The sequence below is a fragment of the Poecilia latipinna genome, unplaced genomic scaffold, assembly GCF_001443285.1.
Source record: "Poecilia latipinna isolate Pla-1442-1.1 unplaced genomic scaffold, P_latipinna-1.0 Scaffold367, whole genome shotgun sequence".
Taxonomy (NCBI): Eukaryota; Metazoa; Chordata; class Actinopteri; order Cyprinodontiformes; family Poeciliidae; genus Poecilia; species Poecilia latipinna.
Window position 1 is genome coordinate 218,754 of NW_015112983.1, and position 20,628 is coordinate 239,381.

General features: G+C 36.8%; 1 protein-coding gene and 1 long non-coding RNA gene across 3 annotated transcripts in view; one reads left to right on the forward strand and one right to left on the reverse strand.

The window, feature by feature from the left end:
* LOC106949858 (synaptosomal-associated protein 25-A-like) overlaps positions 1-20,628 on the reverse strand; it is a 37,017-nt gene that overhangs the window by 7,311 nt on the left and 9,078 nt on the right. For both annotated transcript variants that reach the window (XM_015036397.1, XM_015036398.1), the window contains exons 2-4: positions 10,605-10,710; positions 9,641-9,682; positions 5,068-5,116 (exon numbers count right to left, since the gene is read on the reverse strand). In XM_015036397.1, the coding sequence (XP_014891883.1) occupies positions 5,068-5,116; positions 9,641-9,682; positions 10,605-10,676 (163 nt within the window). In that variant the 5' untranslated portion in view covers positions 10,677-10,710. The remainder of the gene's footprint in view (positions 1-5,067; positions 5,117-9,640; positions 9,683-10,604; positions 10,711-20,628) is intronic.
* Positions 5-19,699, forward strand: LOC106949859 (uncharacterized). Its single transcript, XR_001425474.1, has 4 exons — positions 5-587; positions 1,043-2,473; positions 2,799-4,804; positions 19,689-19,699. It is a non-coding gene; the product is annotated as an uncharacterized LOC106949859 (long non-coding RNA).

Sequence of the window (20,628 nt, forward strand, 5' to 3'; positions counted from 1 at the left end):
GGTGAGGACAAAGGCATGAGAGCAGTGAAATTAAGCTGACTGGTTTGTGTTTAGTTGGCGCTCTACGCTACAGGGCAAGAGGCTAAATGCAGATGGCAAAGCGGGCAGCAAGGACTGAGAGAGCCTCATATTAACGCTTGTGCAGTGGATTGAAACCAGACGAACTCCAGCGGTATCGTCTTTCACTTTCCATGCAACTTTGTCTCTTGGATTGTTTGTGATTGCATCAGCTTCTGTTTTCCATCCTACCTCCATTTTGAAGGACATTTTGATTTTCACAGAGTATTTAATCTGAGTGGCAGCAACCGAGTGCCTCATCCAGAGCTGCATCCGAACATAAAGACGGTTATTCTGCCACTTCCTCTGCTTCACTGCTGCTGCTCATCAAACATAGCTCAAGTAGAATACAAGAGAGGGAGAGATGAGGAGGAATTTATGACTGACCCAATGAAGTAAACCTTTACAGCTGAAGAGTGTGAAATAAGATCTCAAGAAGATTAAAAAAAAGAGAGTATTTAACTGAGCCAGAGCAAAATGTAACAAGTAGCTTCTTATATAAACTATCTATTCATACCACTAGAACAGTGGTTCTTAACCTGGGTTCGATCGAACCCCAGATGTTCGATGAGTCGGTCTCAGGGGTTCGGCGGAGCCTCTGTCGCAGAGGTAAAGACACACTGTGTAAAGTCGTGATGACGCCCCGTTTTGCCATCACTTGCTCCAGAGGATCACGTTACATTGCTTAGCCAATCAGTGCTGCGGGAAGGAGTTCCACTCTCAGCATGGATTTGAACTTGTGTCTTTAAATTACTTCAGTAAAGCTCAGTTTTGACCAAATTCTATAGTCTAAATCTGCTCCTTAGTCACATCTTTTCGGGGTTGGTACTGCTCCAGTGGGGTGGGGGAGGTAATACAACTAATATAATTGCATTAATAAATCAGAATACTGCAAATTATTTTCTGTGTCGGTGGGGTGGGCCGGGGGAGGGAGGTGTTCGGTGAATGCGCATATGAAACTGGGGGGTTCGAACCACTGCACTAGAACTTCCTCCACAGCTGCGACCTTAACTGTATTTTATTTGTCTTTTATGCGACAGGCCACCATAATGTAGTGCTTTATTGTGGGGTGGAAGATAAATCATAAGGTTTTCAACATTTCTCACAAATAAAAATCTGAGGAGGGTGACTGGTGCATGCATACATCCTCTTTTAATCTTTCACCCTTGTATAAAAGTACAGTGGAGTCACTTAACTAGCAAATATTGTCTACCTGTCTATAATTTAGTCTCAGCAAAGATACAGCTGATCTGATCTGAAGGTCTCGTAGGGTTGTTTGAACACGCTGGTGAAAAAAACATCTTCATGGTGATGAGGAAGAACACAACGGCTGTCAGTGATAAAGTTGTGGAGAAGCTTAAAGCAGATTTGGGTTATTAAACAGCATCCCAAGCTTTGAACATCTCAAGGAGCACTGCTTGACCTGTCACTCAAAACTATTAAAAGCATGGCACAAGTGCAAACTTGACATCTCACCACCTACACTGACAAGCCTAGCAAGGAGGGTATTAATTAGAGTCAATTAAGAGACCAGTTACTCTGGAGTAGCTGAAGACAGGCACCGCTCTTAACTAATGCACAAAAATCAGGCACAACCTTATTATAAAATTGAAACCCACACAAACAATATAGGTATAAATAGCCTCTTATAAGACTACATACAGTCATAATTTTATCACTACACTGTTGTACACTGTTAAGAATAGCTATGTCATCAGTAATATCTAATTGCAGTACAGTGAAGGTGCAAGTATGAGTTTTGCACTACACAAAGGGTCTTAATGGAACAGTGGTGATAAGAAAGAAATGGTTGGGGGGGGAAAATCAGGAAGAATCTCCCCTCTGCAGTTTGCTGCAAGTCATTTATTGGACACAGCAAACATGTAGAACAAGGTGCTCAACTACACTACATTCAAAAGGCAATGAATGAAATGAAGCTAAGGGTGCACTCTAGACTCCACCCTGAACATACTAAATCCACAGTGAAACATGGTGGTGGCTGTATCATTCTCTGGAGATGCTTTTCTGCAACAAGGACAGAGAAGATGGGCACAACTGATGGGAAGATAGAGTTAAATACTGTACAGAAAACCTGTTGGAGGCTCCAAAAGACTGATCTCCTACTGAACGATGATTGTAAAAAGGTTCACGAGTCATGAGTACTTTTTCAATAAATTGTGTGCATGTAGCAGTATCAAGAACAACAACACCACTTTCTAAAAATGAATAAATAAATAAAACCCGTCAATCGGTCAAAACAAACACTTCCTCAGCTCTTTACTCTCTACTCTCAGATATGATCTCGTTTTTTAGAGTCTATAATAATTACCATCAAGTAGAGGAGACCATTTGGTCCTCAACAAAAAAGAGGTTTGGGTGTTGATTGCGCCTCATGTAATACAGGAAATATCACTTAGTTTCATTTCCACAGAAAAAAAGAATAACTGTTCTTTGAATCTGGACCTAAGTTGCATATTTTAATTTGGTCTACTGACTTGATAAATGTAATAAATGCATTTACAGAGCAAGAAAAGCTATGTTTTCTTCATATAAGTATTGACGTACACGTTGAAGCTTATTACTGCAATATAGTGAAACAAGAAAAGGTTTTAAGGTACTGAATACTTGTGCAAGGTACAACACATCGCTAACAGTAGAATAAAGTGAAAGTAAAACTAAAGAGAATGGTGTAATAAAACTACTCCTAGAAGCAATTTTTTTTTCTCAGAAAGTTACTAAAGTATATATAACTAGTTACTACCTACCTCCAAATAACAAAGAGAACAAAAATGCATATTTTTCTCATTCTCACCATAGACAGCAAATATAAACATTTAATAAAAGCAATCTGTTGTCTTGTAATTAGCAAGACGACATTATAGATTCCATAAAAGCAGCTGTTTTTATTGGGCATCATTGCAGTTTGTGAGAACACGTAAAATTTGGAGTTACAGAACAATATCTAAGCCAGAACCATAATCCATCAGCTGTCAGTCTTGTTGAAATGTAGGCCGTCGTGCCAAGCAGGCAGGGGCTCATTAACGTCTGTGACACCTCCACCACAGGTAATAGATGACTGGAAGGAGTGACATATTTCCTCCTATGTGTGAGCTTCATGCGTGCATACAGCCTTGTGTGTAAAGGGCAAAGGGATTAGTCACACCCCTGTTTAAAGCCAAGCAAGGCTGTATTAATGATGACATGCCTGGCAAGCTTTTACAGGCTTTTTTTTTTTTTTTCATGTAACAGGAAGTAAATAATGGGTCAAATCAGACAGGGCCTCCAACAGCCTCTGTCAAAGACGGGAGATTGTGGGAATAGTCACACCATTACTGCAGACACAATCACATAAAGATAAACGTAAAACAAAAAACAAAACGAGCCAACAAAGAGGAGAAGAGCAGAGATCCAAGAAAGAAAACAAACACTGAAAACAGCATAAAGTGGAGAAAAGACGAGGAAGATAGATTGAGAGGGAGATAGGGATCAGGTATAGGGGACATTAGCTTGGGGGCGGAGGAAATTAAGTCTGAGAATTGATTGGTGTCCTGTGATAACAGCGGTTAGCTGTGCACTGTAGCAGCAGTTCCTCAGAGAGGCAGGAAAACATCAGAGAGGAGGATAACAGGCTATCTGTTGTTTTGACAGGCCAATTAGGTTGCTCTGTCAGGGACACAGCAAAAACCAAACACCCTGCAAACATACATGTCTTTCATATATATCGGTATGACTTTTAGTGAGAAATGTACTCTTTCTATTCAAGTCTTTAAACATCCATATGCTCATTTCAAAGTTAGGTCATTTTCTTAGTGTTTGTCACTTTTCTGTAATGGAAACCTCTGTCCTTTGTTGTCTAACACAAAGGTTTTAGACTAAAACAGGACTTTGCATTGTTTGGTAGTAACTTTTTGTCAAAAACAGCCACAGTTAATAGTAGCATTATTCTTCTCATAGCCAAAACAATAATGTTTCATTCCTGACAAAAAATACTTTACTTTTGAGACACATCAAGAAAGCACAAAATCTCCTTTTCTTTGAGAATTTATTCAACATTCATCCCATAGCATTACCCTCTGACTGACTGTCCATGTGTCCTTCAAGCCTAAAGTGCAGGGAGTTGTGGTTGAAACACACATAATCAGTTTTTCTGACAAACCATCCACAGCGGATCACCTTGCTCTCTTCAGCAAACGGATAGATTACTTTGTTTTCCATCCGCTGCTGAGCACACATTTTAACCTGTTCCTAATATTTTAGCACAAAGAAGTGAAACTGTTTTATTATTGAAAAGTGATCCTGATTATCAATTTAACAGGCTGGTCCATCTGTGCTCATTGCTAGTGGATGACTGCACAAATGGCACATTGCATTTAGAAATGAATATATTTTTACACATTCATTTGCGCAATGTTTGGATGTTAAAACAGCTGACATAACTGTGCTCTAATACTTCTTATCAATTGTTAATATTAAACAGACATATTTATAGAATATAATCGTCAGTCAGTTAAGATCTGTGCAATGGAAGACGAGATTTACTGGCTAATATTCCCTGAAATGGGTCAAGTTCCCAAAAACTGATCCTCCACATTACATGGTTGTAATATAGACTTGCTAAAAACCTGAGAGGTTTCCGATGTGACATATGTAAAAAAAAAAAAGAAAAAAAATTCTTAGATGTTACAAATCTGGCTTTGTGGGTTAAAAATGACTCTAAATGCATCGGCTATGATCACTGATTTTTACAGTATTTTGTCTGATTGAATGCAGGATGAGGCAAAGCAGAGAACTAGCTCCACAACAATATAGAGTATAATCTTGTTAGCCGTATTAGTGCAGACTCTGGTGAATGTTAGTGTTCCAGACATTGACTGAATAAGACATAAAATAATTTAAATGTGTCTCATATTCTAGCGTTTCAATGGTCCTACAGGCAGCAAGAGCTAATCAGGAGCAGGGAAAGCTGGATAAAAAATAGCGGTGTTCAGCAAACTCTCCTTTTGAACTTACCTCCCTGCTCGTCCAACATGACCAGAGTCCTGATGCCGGCATCTTTACTCTGACAGATGGGTAGACAAAGAAAGGAAAAGAGACGGAGGGAAAAAAGAGGAATAAAAGTGAAAGATGAGTACAGGCAAACCAAGCAGAATGGAGCTGAAATATCAGAACAGCAATATCTACTCAGATTACAATTTGAAATCACATTTAAAAAGCTGATCCTGCAAAAACACCTTGATTGAAAACACGTCCTGACATTGCACCTTTTCTAAAAATGGTGAGAACTATCTTATGTTTAGACTAAAGCTGATTAAATTTTATGTTGAAATCTATGTTCCTTTACTCATGATTTGTATTGTCACACAAATGTAAATAGCTTCTTGTGATTTTAGGGATATTTGGTTATTATTTTTTTCAATGTGAACATTTGATATTATATTGTATTTTATTGTTTGTTTTATGAAAAGTCTTTCCAATAAACAGGTCTTATAAAAAAATTGGAACTTGTTTATGTCACACTTTTAATCAAAGAAACAACAGAATGGCAAAAAGATCAAATGTGGAGTTTCTCAAGGCTTTGTTCTTGGATCCCTGGTATTATAATACCAACAAGATTCACCAAAATCAGATAATAATGATTAGAAAATTTAACAAACTTATATATTTTTGTGTCCTTCTAATTACCAGTTAATAGAGTGTGGGTTTACAAAAGACACAGACTTACTGTCATCTTAAAAACATTGCCTGAATAAAAAGTTTCCTTGAAAGCAGTTTTGTGTGAGCTTATTTTCAAAATTGTAGGTGATTGTAGTATAGTTTAACTATGTCTCCATAAATAAAATTTGAATGCAACATGCTGCTCCCAGAGTTCTGGGCAACAGTAGGAAAATAGATCACATCTCACTGGTCCTTAGATGACTGATCTAAACATCTTTTTGTGAAAAGATGAACCTGAAAAGGTCTGAATTGTTTTTCTGATTTGTTTGTTCTGATGCTTCAGCTTCAATTTTTCTGTTTCTCCTGTGATGTAATTCTTGTTTCTAATCTAACTGTCCTTATGCGTGTATCATTATTTTTCTGTAAAGCACTTTCATTTACAGGCTCAATTGTACTGAAACAATAAACTTACCCTGCCTTTGCCAAGTGGGTCCTTCAATTTTGAGCTAAGTTAAGTCCACTTCCAAGTTTTTAACATTGGTAGTCTGATAATTAAAGGATTTTTTTGTATTTCAACTTTGCTTGTTTAAAATATGCAATATTTTAACCAAAATCTTTGGTTAAAATAAAAATATAAAGCTGCTTGGACATTAAAAATAGGAAAAACATTGCACAAATGTATTCCTGCATTTTCTTGCACAGATTCCTGGGAAGAACCTTGTCATCGAAAGGTAAATGTTTTGTCTGTTTCATTCCCAGAGAGTCAAATGTACCGCTGTTGTAATAGAACATTCTGGTATGATTTAGAAAGCTGGCACGATCTGAAGTATAATAACACATGTACTCGCAACATGTGCATGTGTTGTTGTTTCTCTCAGCAGGAGCTTCATTATCCAATATCACACCTCAATGAGCGTACAATAACTATGCTAACCGCTGTGTGCATGTGACTAAACAACAGTTTTGCACTCTCCAGGGTTCTGTTTCACAACAGATATTAAAGTCCAGAGGCCATTCTGTTCATGCATGAGTTAATTTTGATCAAAATGTGCAGTGACCTTCTTAGAACAGTTATAGATGTCACACAGGCACAGACGTGTCTCATATATTTATGCCACACAAACTGACTGAAACAAATGCCTGCCTTAGATTGGAATGAGTGAAATAAATGCTGGTTGTGGTGACAGATTTTTATTTCGGGAAGACTGAAAATGTAATTTCAAAAAAAAAAAAAGAAAGAAAGAAATGGTTTGTTGAGTGCATTGTGATCAAATTAACGCTTGTGGGTGTTCAGCTCTGCCAAAATGTGCAGGTCAATAATTTTAGATGAGGGAGCTGCTTGTTTACCCAGAGGGAATCATGGGAAATCACAGACAGGTTGAGATTTCAAAACTACAGGACAGGATATCAGACTATGCCAGCTGGCATAATGTGAGGTGACTTCACTCTTCCATGTACAGCCAGCAAAACGCACACACATGCTCACACATATACGCAGTCAGGTTTTTCACACCTTACAGTGAATCACCTGGTCTTGTTAAGCAGTCTTCCCAAAATAATCATCTAAGAATATGCACATGAAAGGTGCTTTACATGACTATAGTAGAAATATATTTTTCCTTCGCTTCTCATAGCAATGCTTGGTCTTGGTCTCCATATTTAAAAAAAAAAAAAATCAAATAAACTGATCTATTTTCCTGATAAGAGGGCACAAAACCAAAGTCCCTTTGTTCACATAAAGTGGATGCATTCATCTATTATACACAGATGTCCACTCTGTGAAACAGACAATAATATTGCTTATTTTGTTCTACTAAAATTCTTTCTGGGACACATACATCTTAAATGAAAGTGGCTCCACAAAAGCTCCACAGCAGCCCTCCCTCGGCTATTTTCACATTAAAAGTTGTCTAAGGTGTTTATCAGGCTCATCACAGCCACTTCATCCAGTCAGTTTAATGGGTGTCTGTGGAAGATTAGATCAATCCAAAGATGGCAGAAACCACAACTTATATAAAGATCCTTTGGGATTTATTGTGGTTTCTGTCGTCTTTGAATTAAAATAGATTCTTGTAAAATAGATTTTTTTTTTTTTTTTTTTTTGACTATGCAATTTAGAGATTTCAAATTGACATATTGGTTTTTGGACCACACTAAGAAGCCAGACTTTGAACTCCCTGGCTCAGACTCAAACCCAAGACTTCTGACATAGCATGACTATTGGATTGGCATAAATGTCAAGAGAGACCCATTTGCTTAATACACTGATTAAAGTATATAAAACTGGAGAGTATTTTGTATATAAACCTATGTTGATCATTGTATTTTATGTTAACATGTGTACTATATTATCTAACAGCTTGGAAAACATCCTGTAAACAATCAGTGTCAACTTCTAAGACCTCACCACCATCAAAACAAGGCCTTCAAGAACCTCCGGTTTCTCCTTACCACTCAGGAAGCCATCTTGGTTCAAAGGTTACAAAATCTGCTTTCCAGCACTTGTGGCTCTCACAAACAAGTTAATCTTCTCATGACAGAGAGAGTGCTGAGCTCTGAGCAGAAAACCCAGAGATGAATGCGATCCATTAACTTTATCTAACAAGTTAAACCTTAAAGTTTGAAGGATTGGAAAAGACTTAGCAAGCTGGTTGCTGTTCCTCAGCAGGACTCCATGAAACCACAGCATAATATGTTTTAAACATATTTCATGTAGGAACAGTTTGGATTAAAACCAAACCTGGTCGGGCCTAAGCGAACAGATTTGAGACGAGAAACAGAACAAGTGTGTTTTCACTGCTCTGATCGGTTATTCAATTAACATAAGCTTCACTCTGCGCAGCGGTCACAGTGTACGAGGAAGTGCTTAAGGGTAACCCAGAGTACCATGGACGTGGGAAAGCCATCAGCTGAATCACTCTGCGACAGATGTATAAAATACTGAATGCTGTAAACTCAAAATGTTCACCGATGTTTATATCAACACTAAGAAACACAGACCAATCTCAGGACATTTTAGAGATGATTGGAACAACTAAGTGGCATTCCCCTGGCATTTACATTAAAAGTCAGATATTCATCCAGTCAATGAAAAGTCTTATCTGTGGAGATGAAAACAGTTCAGGTCAGCTGCAGACCTTACTCCATCCCCTGTTTTGTCTCATTAAAATATATCAGCTTGTCCAGAGGCTGGAGTCAGATTATCTGAAGAAGCCTCAGAAAAAAGAAGTCCAACATGTAAGACTGAATGATTATAGAAAGAAAATAGGAGGAGATATTTAATTGTAGGTTTTATCAGAAAGAACAATGATATATTTTACCAGGATGTGTTTGAAACTGTATATTGTATACTCATCTTGGGTTTCACAAAAATAGCACATCAATCTATCAAGCTGTTAATTAAAAGCTGCCCATCAAACTGAGAGACAGAGAGAGTTGCTAACAAATGAAACTTTCTTCGCAATAATAAAATCCATTAGCATTTCTTCGCTTTGGTTCTGACATAAGCAAAGCCTTAATCCTAACACAAAACTAACCCTGAAAACTAGAACTGCTTTAACCTTTGCGCTATTGTTAGCTTTGCCTTTTTTTATTACATCATCTTCTTCCTCTTAAAGCGAGATGAGCTCGATCAAGTAGTTTGTTTAATTTTTTTTTTCCCTGCAAAGAAGTGATTAATCTCTTTATCTTATATTGCAAATATTCACACATTTTTAGATGCACACAAAACATCAGGTTCAATGTGAAATTTGTGAAATTATTGTATAGTTGCAGATTACAAATAAAAATTTGAGGTTGAAAGAACGCTTCGAATATACGACCCTGCTTGCTACACTTGCAAAAGACAGAAATGAAAATGTCACAACTGATCATTATGTGGTTTAGTAAATGCTAACAAAAAAGCATGTGATTGAGTGATTGGACTCACCTCCTCGACCAGAGACAGCATACGCCGAGTGCTCTCCAGGGACTGTAAATAGAGAAAACAAATCAGCTGAGAGTGCACAAAAAGCAGATACAGTGCACGATCTGCAATGCATGTCACAGGGACATCTCAATGACTTTCTGTAGAAAACAAATTCTCTAGGAGTCATTGGTAATAAGCTGGAGAACAGAAAACAAATGATGTGGACAGATATCCTGTAATGTAATTAACACAGGTTATTTTCTGTCCTTACACTCATTAATTATGAGATTTCTGCCTTTTGTTTACTAATCCTTAAAAACCTTCTCCAAAGTCATTCATTTCTTAAAGGGATTCCTAAGCCCTGCTCCCTCTTTTCGTTCAAAATTTTTCTTGTCTAGTTTTTCTTCTTCTGCCTCTCTAACTTTTTAAACTCCATCCATGGCCGCCTTTTGGCCCCTGCATTATCTCCTCATGAATTTTTAATGAGGCCGTTTGAGCCATCCTATTATTCTGATGCACTGAATTATCTGTTCTTCCTGAGCTCCACTCAGCTCATTAAAGAGGCCAAAGTTCCCCCTAATCCCACCTACAACGATTTACAGTCGAGAAGAACAGAGACTTTCAGAACCAACTGCTGAAAGAAGAAACTGTTGAAGGTAGTGTGTCTGAAGGTCTGGGAGCTTTGGCAGTACATTTGTGTGTCCTTACAAGAACAGGTCATTTTGAAATGTCAAATTATAATTGGCATGTCACAAAGCAATGCTCTTTTCAGTGCAGACCATATTTAGCCTCACATTCTGTGTTCTGTCTGTCCCCTGTGCTATTCTTCCACGCTGTTACGCCGTTACATTGTTCATTCTGATTTATTTGTTTTCTGTAGCTGCCAGAAACTACAGCACACATTGTTAGGTATGTTATTCTAAAATGAGGAAAAATACAATTATGTGTCCTTAAATAACTTGGCTTATGTGTTTTGAAAATGTACCTCATCAGCGATCTGGTCTGCACGTGTCTGCAGGTCGGCCAGCTCATTGCGCATGTCTGCTTCATCTGCCATGACGACTGTTGAACTTCACTTCAATTAAAAGACACTGGAGAGAGAAAGAGAGAGAGAGAGAGAGAAATGTTACTATTGTCTTGATCACGGCTAAGCAGGAGGGGAAGACATTTTGCTTTGTATTGCTCTGCTTTCATTCAGATTACCATTATTTATGTTTCTTTAAAGGGCTTTGAAATAGCCCTTTAGTTAGTAGTTGATTTGTTAGTAGTTGATTTCTTAGGTTTGGATATTTAAAGAATTAGATTTTTGCTCTTCATTTAGCTTCATCCATTTTTCACTGAACATCTTATCTGTCACTATTGAACAAAAGCATCCCCATAGCATGATACTTCTACCACCATGTTACACCTAGGGGACAGTCAGTGCATGGTAATGTCACGACATTTACACTGTGAAGCTGAATTACAATTATTTAGACACAGAGATGGTTTGTAGCATTCACAGATATTTGTTAAATACTTAAACATGTGACCTGAACTGCACAGACACCTTATTTTGTCTTTCTTTCATTAATGGATTTCTTCTTGCCATTCTTTGTGGAGAGCATAACTAATATTTTTCCTGTCAACAGATGCTCCCACTGTGTTTCTCAACAGTTCAAGATCTACTCTCAGTAGGTGTCCATGTAGGTTAACAACTGGACAAACATTTAACAATGAATTACTGTTTAGGTATCGAGCAAAGCAGTAGCCAACCTAAAATTTGAATTATTAAAGAAATATTAAAATCTGCTCCACTTATTCTATAAAGTAATTCTAATTAAGCATGTTAATCTAACAGTGCAGATAAATACAAATAAGCCTGAACTACAAGCATGCTCCAACTCAACTGATGACAGTCTAAATAAAAACAACAAATGGGATTATTATATATATATATATATATATATATATATATATATATATATATATATATATATATATAAATATTTAGTTTAAACTTTCAGATACACGCAATTTGTACCAATTTGTCTTTACAAAGTGTCTACAAAGTGTCCCTCAGGCAAACATTTAAGTGAGAAAATTAAGTTTTGAACCTTGAAGTGAAATGCTGACAATATAAATATTTCACTGTGTAACCCTCTTCCAGACATCAGGGCTCAGCACACAGCAATACGCTGCAACCTTGTGCTACATACAGAAGAAGAAACAATATACTTAAAAGGATCCAAAGCTGTTTTTTTCTCCCTATCTGACTTTAAATGAAAATAGACCTTTCAAATTCAGAAGTCTACATATATCCTCAGTTTTCGGTAGATTTGCTTTTTAAACTGTGTGACTTCTGGTCAAATGTTTTAGGTTTCCAGCCAAGGAATTTTCATAATAGTTTTCTGAAGTTTTAGACCACTGGGATGATTTTCACACTTCTTCTTCTCCCCCCCAGAAATGTAACAGTGTTGTTTAGACTCAAACACAATGTGTGTCCAAAACTTAAGCTCTTTATCTCTAGTTGCATTTGTAAACTTTACTCTGTCTTTTTATATTGCACTGAGAGTAATGAGTCCTTCACTGAGTGATGTGATCTTTTAGCCAACGTTAGTACAGGACTCACAGGAAATGACTCTCCAGTCATTACCAGTTTAGTTTAGTCCAAAGAGATAAATGTGGGACCGCTCCTATTTTTCCGTTAATATTTTAGCATTGAGCAAACAGAGATAAATTTGGTTATCGTAACCGATATAACGCAGGAAACATTTAGCCATATTTAATATCAAATAAGGCAGGTAAAAAATGAACTGTGAGTATAGATATGTGGGTTTTAACATAAAATGAACACAATTGACAAGGTATTGAATACAGACCGGAGAGTATCAAAACAAACAAGAAAAAATGTCAAGAGGATTGACTGCTAAGCGGAGATATGAGTCTATTTTTACTGTAGTCATGTGCATACCCATGCACAGATTCATTGGTGGTGCACGCCATGAAAAATGGATGTGCTTGTTACTCTCTAGTTTGAAGGAGGGACACAGAGTTCAAAATGGAGGCAACAAAGGCTGAGGGGAGGAAAAAGAACCCAACTCTATTCCAGTCTGCCTCACACTCTGCATCCGTCTCACTCAATAATTAAGACTTCAACAAGACAAATAATGTGATCTGCTCCAATCAGAGCTCATTTGGGAGTATAATGCATTTTAGTTTCAATAGCTGAACTCATACTAGAGAATTTTTGTTCCTGTGTCACTTGATTTAAATTTAACCACCCAGCAGCTTGCAGCTCGGGACTCATTAAAGCTTTATGTGATCTAATAGAGTGTATAAAAGGGACTAAGAGTCGGCTGCTTTCCAGAGTCTGTCAGGGAATGTGTTGATTTTTTTTTTTTTTTTTAAAGGCAGACTTGGCAAAATTTAAAAAGGGAACCATTTTGTGATGCAATATGCCATTTGCATAAAATTATGTAAACACATTTTAGGGAGACAAACAGAGAAAGCAGCTTGCCAATTGTGATAGTTTGCAGGTTTTTGAGACCTGGGCGTTAGTTTCCGGTTCATCGCCCAAGTTTATCCGTCAGTCAGTAGATCTCTGAGGTGAGCAGACAAGGTCAGTTAGAGTCACAGCTGGATGTTTGATAAACTATCTCCTTGCTCCGTTTCGCCTCCTGTCCTTATTACTCTTTCCTCCTTCCCCGCGGAGTCGTCACACCAGTTAATAATTGAACATGTGACGGGGAGGAAAGATGGAGGGGGGAGTTGGAAAAAAAAAAAGCCCACCTAAAGTGCTCCTCTCCTACATTCGTGCTCCATCCCTTCATATATAGATACATGTCAGTTTTTGTCTGCAAAGACTGGCAAAAAAAACACTGAAATATTTATGTTGGCATTTTACCTTCTAGTTATTTGACTGCTTATGTAATTCTAACAACGAGTTTGTATATTAGCAGCACTGAAGGTAACCACAAGCTGAGCAGGAGAGAGACACAAATGAGCAAATTAATGCATTATTTTAATATCTGAGGCTCTTTCGTGTGTCTGTGAATGCTATGCAACAACAGGCTGACTTGGTGAGGGAAACGGATTAATAACACACAAGGAAGCAGGTGAGTAATAAGGAGCAGGATTCATAGGTGGCTGATTAACAGTTCATCTGACAAACTGCTGCCTGTTTGGCAGGATCAGATGCTTTTTATTACACCACAAATGAACTTGCAATTATGAGATGAAGAGCATCACTCTTATGCATGTGTCTAATTATAGTGATTTAGTGGAGATTTGTATCTTCCATACCAAGTAAACACCAGCAGAGTTGCAGACAAACTTAAAGTGCCGGATGACATTATTGGAAAGTAATTCATAAGACAACTACATTTTCAAAAGTAAAATAAACTACAAGCAATAAAGTTTGCAACAACAAACATGAAGTGCTTAGTAATCCAACTCATGCAAATTTTTGTCTGTTTCTATATAATCTAATTGCAAAATGTTTTCTTATTGTGAAAATGTTGTATTTATAACTGGGAATTTAACAAGTTGAAGAAATTACAAGTAGAAGAACTGGCTAATATTAATGTTAATGTTCTTAAGGGAATATGGCACATTCCTCCTACTACCACGTTTAATAATTATTATGTATTAACTAAGTATTGATCAATTTAATGTGCTCAAACAAAGGAAATGTCATTTGTAAGGTGCTGTTAATCCAGCCTTTGTATTTTTACCATTGCCTGAAGTTTTGACTTGAATACAAGAACTTTTGTAAATGCTATGATAATAAGGTGTTTGCTTTTAATGTAAATAATAATAAGACTATGATCAATTCAATTCTGCATATGCTGCTTCTTATGTTTATCTAATTCCTAGATGTTCCCAAAGGGTAGGGTTGTCTTTTAAATTCTTGTGTTGCCATGCTTTTTAAAGGTCTAACAATATGTATCTATAAGTATATTTTATCTTTGATATTTTCCTGTATTTCTGCCAATACATGATAGCTGGCATAAAATGTATGCAATGGAAATAAATTTTAAAAAAATATTGTGTACTTATGAATGCCAGAGAAGCTATGACAAACATTGAGCAATATCATTTTCTAATTACGCAATAATGAAACTCTTCATTACCACATTATGGGTAATGATGCTGTGATGGTAATGGAATTAGCTTATTGGACTGTAGATGTAAATGTTTCTCATTGTAACATTATTTTCCTTTGCATTGTTACACTTGTAGCAGTAAAACCACACTAGGCAGAATATTACAGTAACAAGTCCAAACATTTATCAGAGGAAGGTAACTAAGTGGTAGTAAACGATGATTTACTGGTAGTTTTGCTGACTCATATCACTGTATTCACGCAAAACAAGTCAAATCTGGTGAAACATGCACTCGTGTTTCAGGTCCAGCTTAATCTAAACCAAGTTGTTAGTCATCTCTTTTTAACCATGCTCTCTCAGATACTCAATCTCCTGATGCTCCTCACTGTGTGCATCCTCCCACTGATCTGCTGTTATTGATCCAGTGCTGATTGATTTTCTCTTAGCCGTTACGTCGCTTCCTGTCAACTCACACACCCTCAGCACAGGCTCTTCTCATTTCCAGTCAGATTTCAGTTTTCATTCTCAGTTAGATTCTTCAGTTTATTGAAACCAAAATAAGGATATTTCTTTTACAAGTTTGCACAAATTTGCATTATTAATTTTTAGTTGACTAAAATCCTCCTTTAGTCGTGAAACAGCTTGTGCAGCTCATAATGATTCGCTTTAAGACTGTAGTTTGCAGCAATCCTAGTTAGTAGCAGGTTTTTCATTGTAGTCACCATATGTTCATTTTGACATATAAAAATGTGAAGAGAATCCAAAACAATAAACAAAGTAAAGAGAATACATTACCAACGTAGATTTATTTAAAACACTATCTTTAAAATACAGTGCAAAAAGTATAAAATGACTATTCAGCACAGAATAAAGAGCTACAAACAAAATAGCAATCCAGTGGCGCGATAACCTTTTAACTCCTGACAAAACTGGTAAGAAGATAGATTAGAGAATGCCAGCAAAAGGATAAGGTTTTCATATTTTCAAGTATTTCTGACGAAGCTTATTCAAATTTCAATTTCAGATTCACAGTGTTATTTTCTTTTGCCATCCCTTTGACATCATTTTTTGAATCTTAAAGTCCCTTCCTCTTTAACATGCTACACATGCTTCACATCCAAACACACATCTGCAGTAAAAGCTGACATACAGCAGGGTCCGAGTGCCCCCATCCCCCACCTGGGCCCTGCTAGCCATCACTTGTCTTGAATGACAGCTGCTGGAAGGACTGTACTGCCAGGCTCAGCCCATGGAGAGATTAAAGTCAGCAGGGAAAGAGGATTTAGTCTCCACTGTTCTCTCTCTCTTTCTCTCTCTCTCTCTCTCCTGACTTTATCTCCTGCCTTCTTGTCTCTTCTTCATCTGCTTTCCATGCCGTTTCTGTCTATAAATATGTCGCCTGTATTACTGTATATTATGAAAGACTTGAGTTGAAATGTTTTCTATTAACTTACATAAAAGTCTGTTTCTTCATCACTATCTGACAAATATGCACAGAAGTGAGTCCACTTGTGGCTGAACGCAGCTGGTGTTGTCTTGTTCTTGGAAACTGGGCCAGATATGGAGCAGGGATGAGCAACAAACCCAAGCACAACAGCAGATAGAGTCAAAGAGACACTAGAGACACTAAAAGGGCAAACAATGAATTATTGATCGAAATATTAATAGCATTAATCCTAAAAGCTGTAGAACTGAAAAATTTAAACTGGTTTGGCAACAGTCTTCAGAACAAAAATATAACCCCTCAGTAAAAAAAAGAAAAAAAAAAAAGACAATTGATAGAGAAGAGAAACGAGCCAAGGAGCCAAAAGAACGATTCCATGGTAGTTTTATTTCAGATCAAAGTCTCATCTACAGTTCCAAATTTAGCGTGCAGTTTTGTTGTCTCTCCTTGTGAATTTGGGTAAAAGAGTTCATTTTCACATGCATTATTATTTACACCTGACTCTGCCAGGCAAATACTTTATTACTACCAGCTTGTTATGCACAGAATCTTTAAGAAGACTCTTAAAAGCAAAGCAGAGGTTGGATTGATTGAGCCTGCCAACCTGGTTGACCAGCATGTAAACAGACAAAGCAAACAATTACCCTTAAATAGGTGTGTTGAAAGGCACATTGAAATGGCCTTACAGTCCTAGTGTGTGATAAAACCTCAACTATGTTCTAAATTGATGGATTTATTCATTTTAAACTCCATTTTATTGCCTATAAACAAGGGACAATAAAAATGGATTTTTTACTGAAATGCATCACTGTCTGAAACCAGAGATTGTTTCAAGTCTTTTCCATAAAGCAATTACGGTTACTACAGCTAGTTGACATAATGAAATGCATAAATTATAGTAATTTTTGTACGTAAATAGTGTTATCTGATACATGATTTATTATTATTATTATTATTATTATTATTATTATTATTATTATTAATTTACCATTTTTACATTTCTGAAACTTTTTAAGAAAAGTTACAACTGTCTAACTTCACATTGCTGTCTGCAGCCGGGTGTGAAACAAACATCAGTTGTGTCCGGCTCCTGCTGCACAGTTAAGAGTCAGTGTTTGGATGAAAATAACCAGGCCCTTGTTAACTGGGATCATGTGAACTCTATTTCAAACATAAACCGTTCAGAGTGTTTCCACACGTCAACATAACTAGAAAAAAAAAAATGCAAACTGTGAATTCTTTTCTTTGTAAACCCTCCGAAAAATCATTTTCAAGCTGTATTTATCCGTATTGATCTACAGAGTAGCTGCAACTGCAGCTGACTCCACCTGCAGCTCGGCAGGGATGCAGGACTGGAAGGATGAAAGGAGCCATGTTAATTATCCCTAGCTAAAGCAGAATGTAATTCTGTCATGATAAACTGACTCGCCTCTGCAATGAAAAGGCTGCTATCAATCAGGAAGCGTGTTCATCCCAGATAAACAGTGTTTGTGAAGGAAATGGGACATCAGGACAGTGTGGCTGCTCTGAATCTCACAGTGACGGAAACCAGGTCAGGTTTTCAGTTGTTTGGCTGCATGTTTCTCATGGGTCTACAGAGGCGCTAACCTAAATCTGGTGACTTTTAGGGAAGCTGCTTCATGCTTGTCTGTTTCTACAGATCTTTTCCAGGTGCAGAGAGAAATGAGTCGGAAAGCATGGCGTGAGTTGAAATTAGTATTTGCTTTTTCTGGTACTGCTTTCTTAGTCTAACTGCATGTAAATTTATTTCTAGCACAATTGCATGGCACAGAGTGAACTAACGCAACTGGCTTTGTGAAAAGGGAAACTTTGCTGTGACATCGTGAAAGAGAAATAAAAGAAGTGGATAAGACATAAATGTAGTATTTAAGTTTTAAGAAGCAACTGTATTATTTATTTGAACAATCTTTGGCCTGCTGTGTGTACAGCAGGCCAATTACCTCGTAATTTATGGGAAAGAAAATGTACAGTAACGAATTAAAACTGACAACCTGTGAATGTAAAATTGAATAGACAGCTTTTCCTAACTTCTCCTCTGTGTTCCCTTAAGTGAAAGTCACATTGTCCACAGACTCACCATGTCAGGCTATTAATAACAAGGGTTCTGTGAAGGGTAATGCCTCTGCACAAAGACACTGGGTGGGACCAGCAACTTAACACAACACAGGAGTCTTTTGGTTTATTATTTTTTAAATAAAACTGAGCCAACATTAGCAGTGATTTGTTTATTCCAAATTGTTCTGATGGTGCATGTATGATGGTTTGTACTGAATTGTTAAAGAAATATGCTGATATAATGATTATACAATCTAAAAATAGAAAAGTGACATCCATGACATGGAAACATTTGATTGGTGTTATCACAAACCAGGCTTGAGGTTTCTTTTACTTTGTCTCTTAGCTTAAAAGCTCCTCTTTACTTTTGAGCACTACTTTAGGTTGATCCTGATAAACAGCAAAAAACCGTATGGTTATAATGTAAAAAAATTGAAAATGTTCAAGGTGTGTGAATAATTTTCATCATATAAACCAACATCAACATTTTACAGTTTCACCATTTCCCAGATTTCCATGTTAGATAAACAGCAGTAAATCACTTTGAGTACTAAAAACTCTTAAATACCTTTGTGAAAAACAACTAGTGATGATCCCAATCTCTGAGAAAATTTCAACCACATGTATCTGATATTGCTGTATGAAATGCTTATATTACAGCAACTTTGATCTTTAAAAAAAAAACAAAAAAAAAACAGACATATTGTTCCTTTTACCATCATAATATATTTTCAAAATTGCCATTGGTAGGTTACACCATCAATCCTACTTCAAACTGATTACATTGTCCAAACCAAATAAACACACACAGAATATAACTCAATAACTGTCTCCATTCAAATACACACTTCACATACTTCACTTACTCTTTGTTACAACACCAACATGTTCAACACTATAACAATATATTTTTTTATCCATGCATCAGAGAGGCTAGAGAGGCTAACATGCCTCATTTACACATGTAAAATCATCCCAGGATTTCTTTCACAGTTGTTGCTACAATGTCAAGTTGGGTTCACACAGAGGGGACGTAGTGTTCATAACATTTTTTCTATGGCTAAATTGTTATTATATGTTGCAGTTTTCTAATTATAACAACCAAACCCCCAGAGCAAACACACTACTGACCTATACTCTGTAAATATACCAAGATCTGACCCGGGCAGAGAACAAGAGGAGAGCCTGAGGGCTAAACTATTCAGACCATTCACCCACCACTTTCTGCCTCACTGATGATATATTATACAGCTCCAGTCGTATAGACAGAAAAGCTCGGACTAGCTTCTTTTACTCATATAACAGGCAGACTTATTGAAACAGCAAAATGGCCAGAAAAAATGTTAAAAAAAAACAAAAGAAAATTGTAAGAATGCAATGAATAAAACATTCTTGAGTTCATTAAATAGTCTGACATGATCAATCTTTACTCTCCGGAATATTAAAAGTTAAAGCAGCGAAGCAACTTTTACACATTTCCTTCAAAACACAGTCAATGTATCAATTTCTAAACTTGTTTTTATTTCATAGTTCATGTATTTTAATAAAGTCAAATTGGGTTTATTTCTCCAGCTCCAATTTACAGTAAGTGTTATCTTAAAGGACATCACAAAACCCTTTGAAAGACAAGACAAGTCACTAATTCACATCCAGAAATATATATTCCAGATCAGTCCAAAACAATCCCATCGTACAGACAGATTAACATTTTATTGGATCCATTTCACTTCCATCCTAGTTTAAAATCCTTTTCATGAGATGCTAGAGAAAATCCTGGAGCGATTGCAGCATGTAACCCATTACTCCACCTCCTTCACCTGCTGCTGCACACTACCTGTCAGCTGAGTAGTTAGAGGCTTGTACACTTTTTCCTTGCTTCCAAAAAAAACAAACTATTTTTGTTGTTTGCAAATATTGTCAAGAAAAACTCAAAAAGTGATAGCTTCAGTCTGTTAGGACAACACTGTTTTGAAACGGCAGCTATTAAACTACATGCGTCCTGTAGACTTATACAAACATGCATCACATTTTTCCGGTTGTCCACTTTGACTTTACTGTGCAGAGCAAAAAACTCAAACTAATGTTTCTAAAAATTGTAGAAATTTTATTTAAGTATTTTTTTCCAACTACTTTAATATGCAGTGTTTAATTTTAATACTACTCTGTATCAAAATCAAACTTCCTGATTTCCACTCGGGTTAAGCACAACGTTTGAGTGTGAGAAGAACAAGGCGATTTCCTGCTGACAGCAGCGCCTGCTGTGACAATATGGCCTCCCTGAATTAAAGCGTTCCCTATGGAGAGGCAGGAGGGACACACAGAGAGAAATCTGCTGTGGAAAATTACAGATAAGATATGGAGTAACTTACATTAGTAAAAAAAAAAAAAAAAAAAAATTTTTC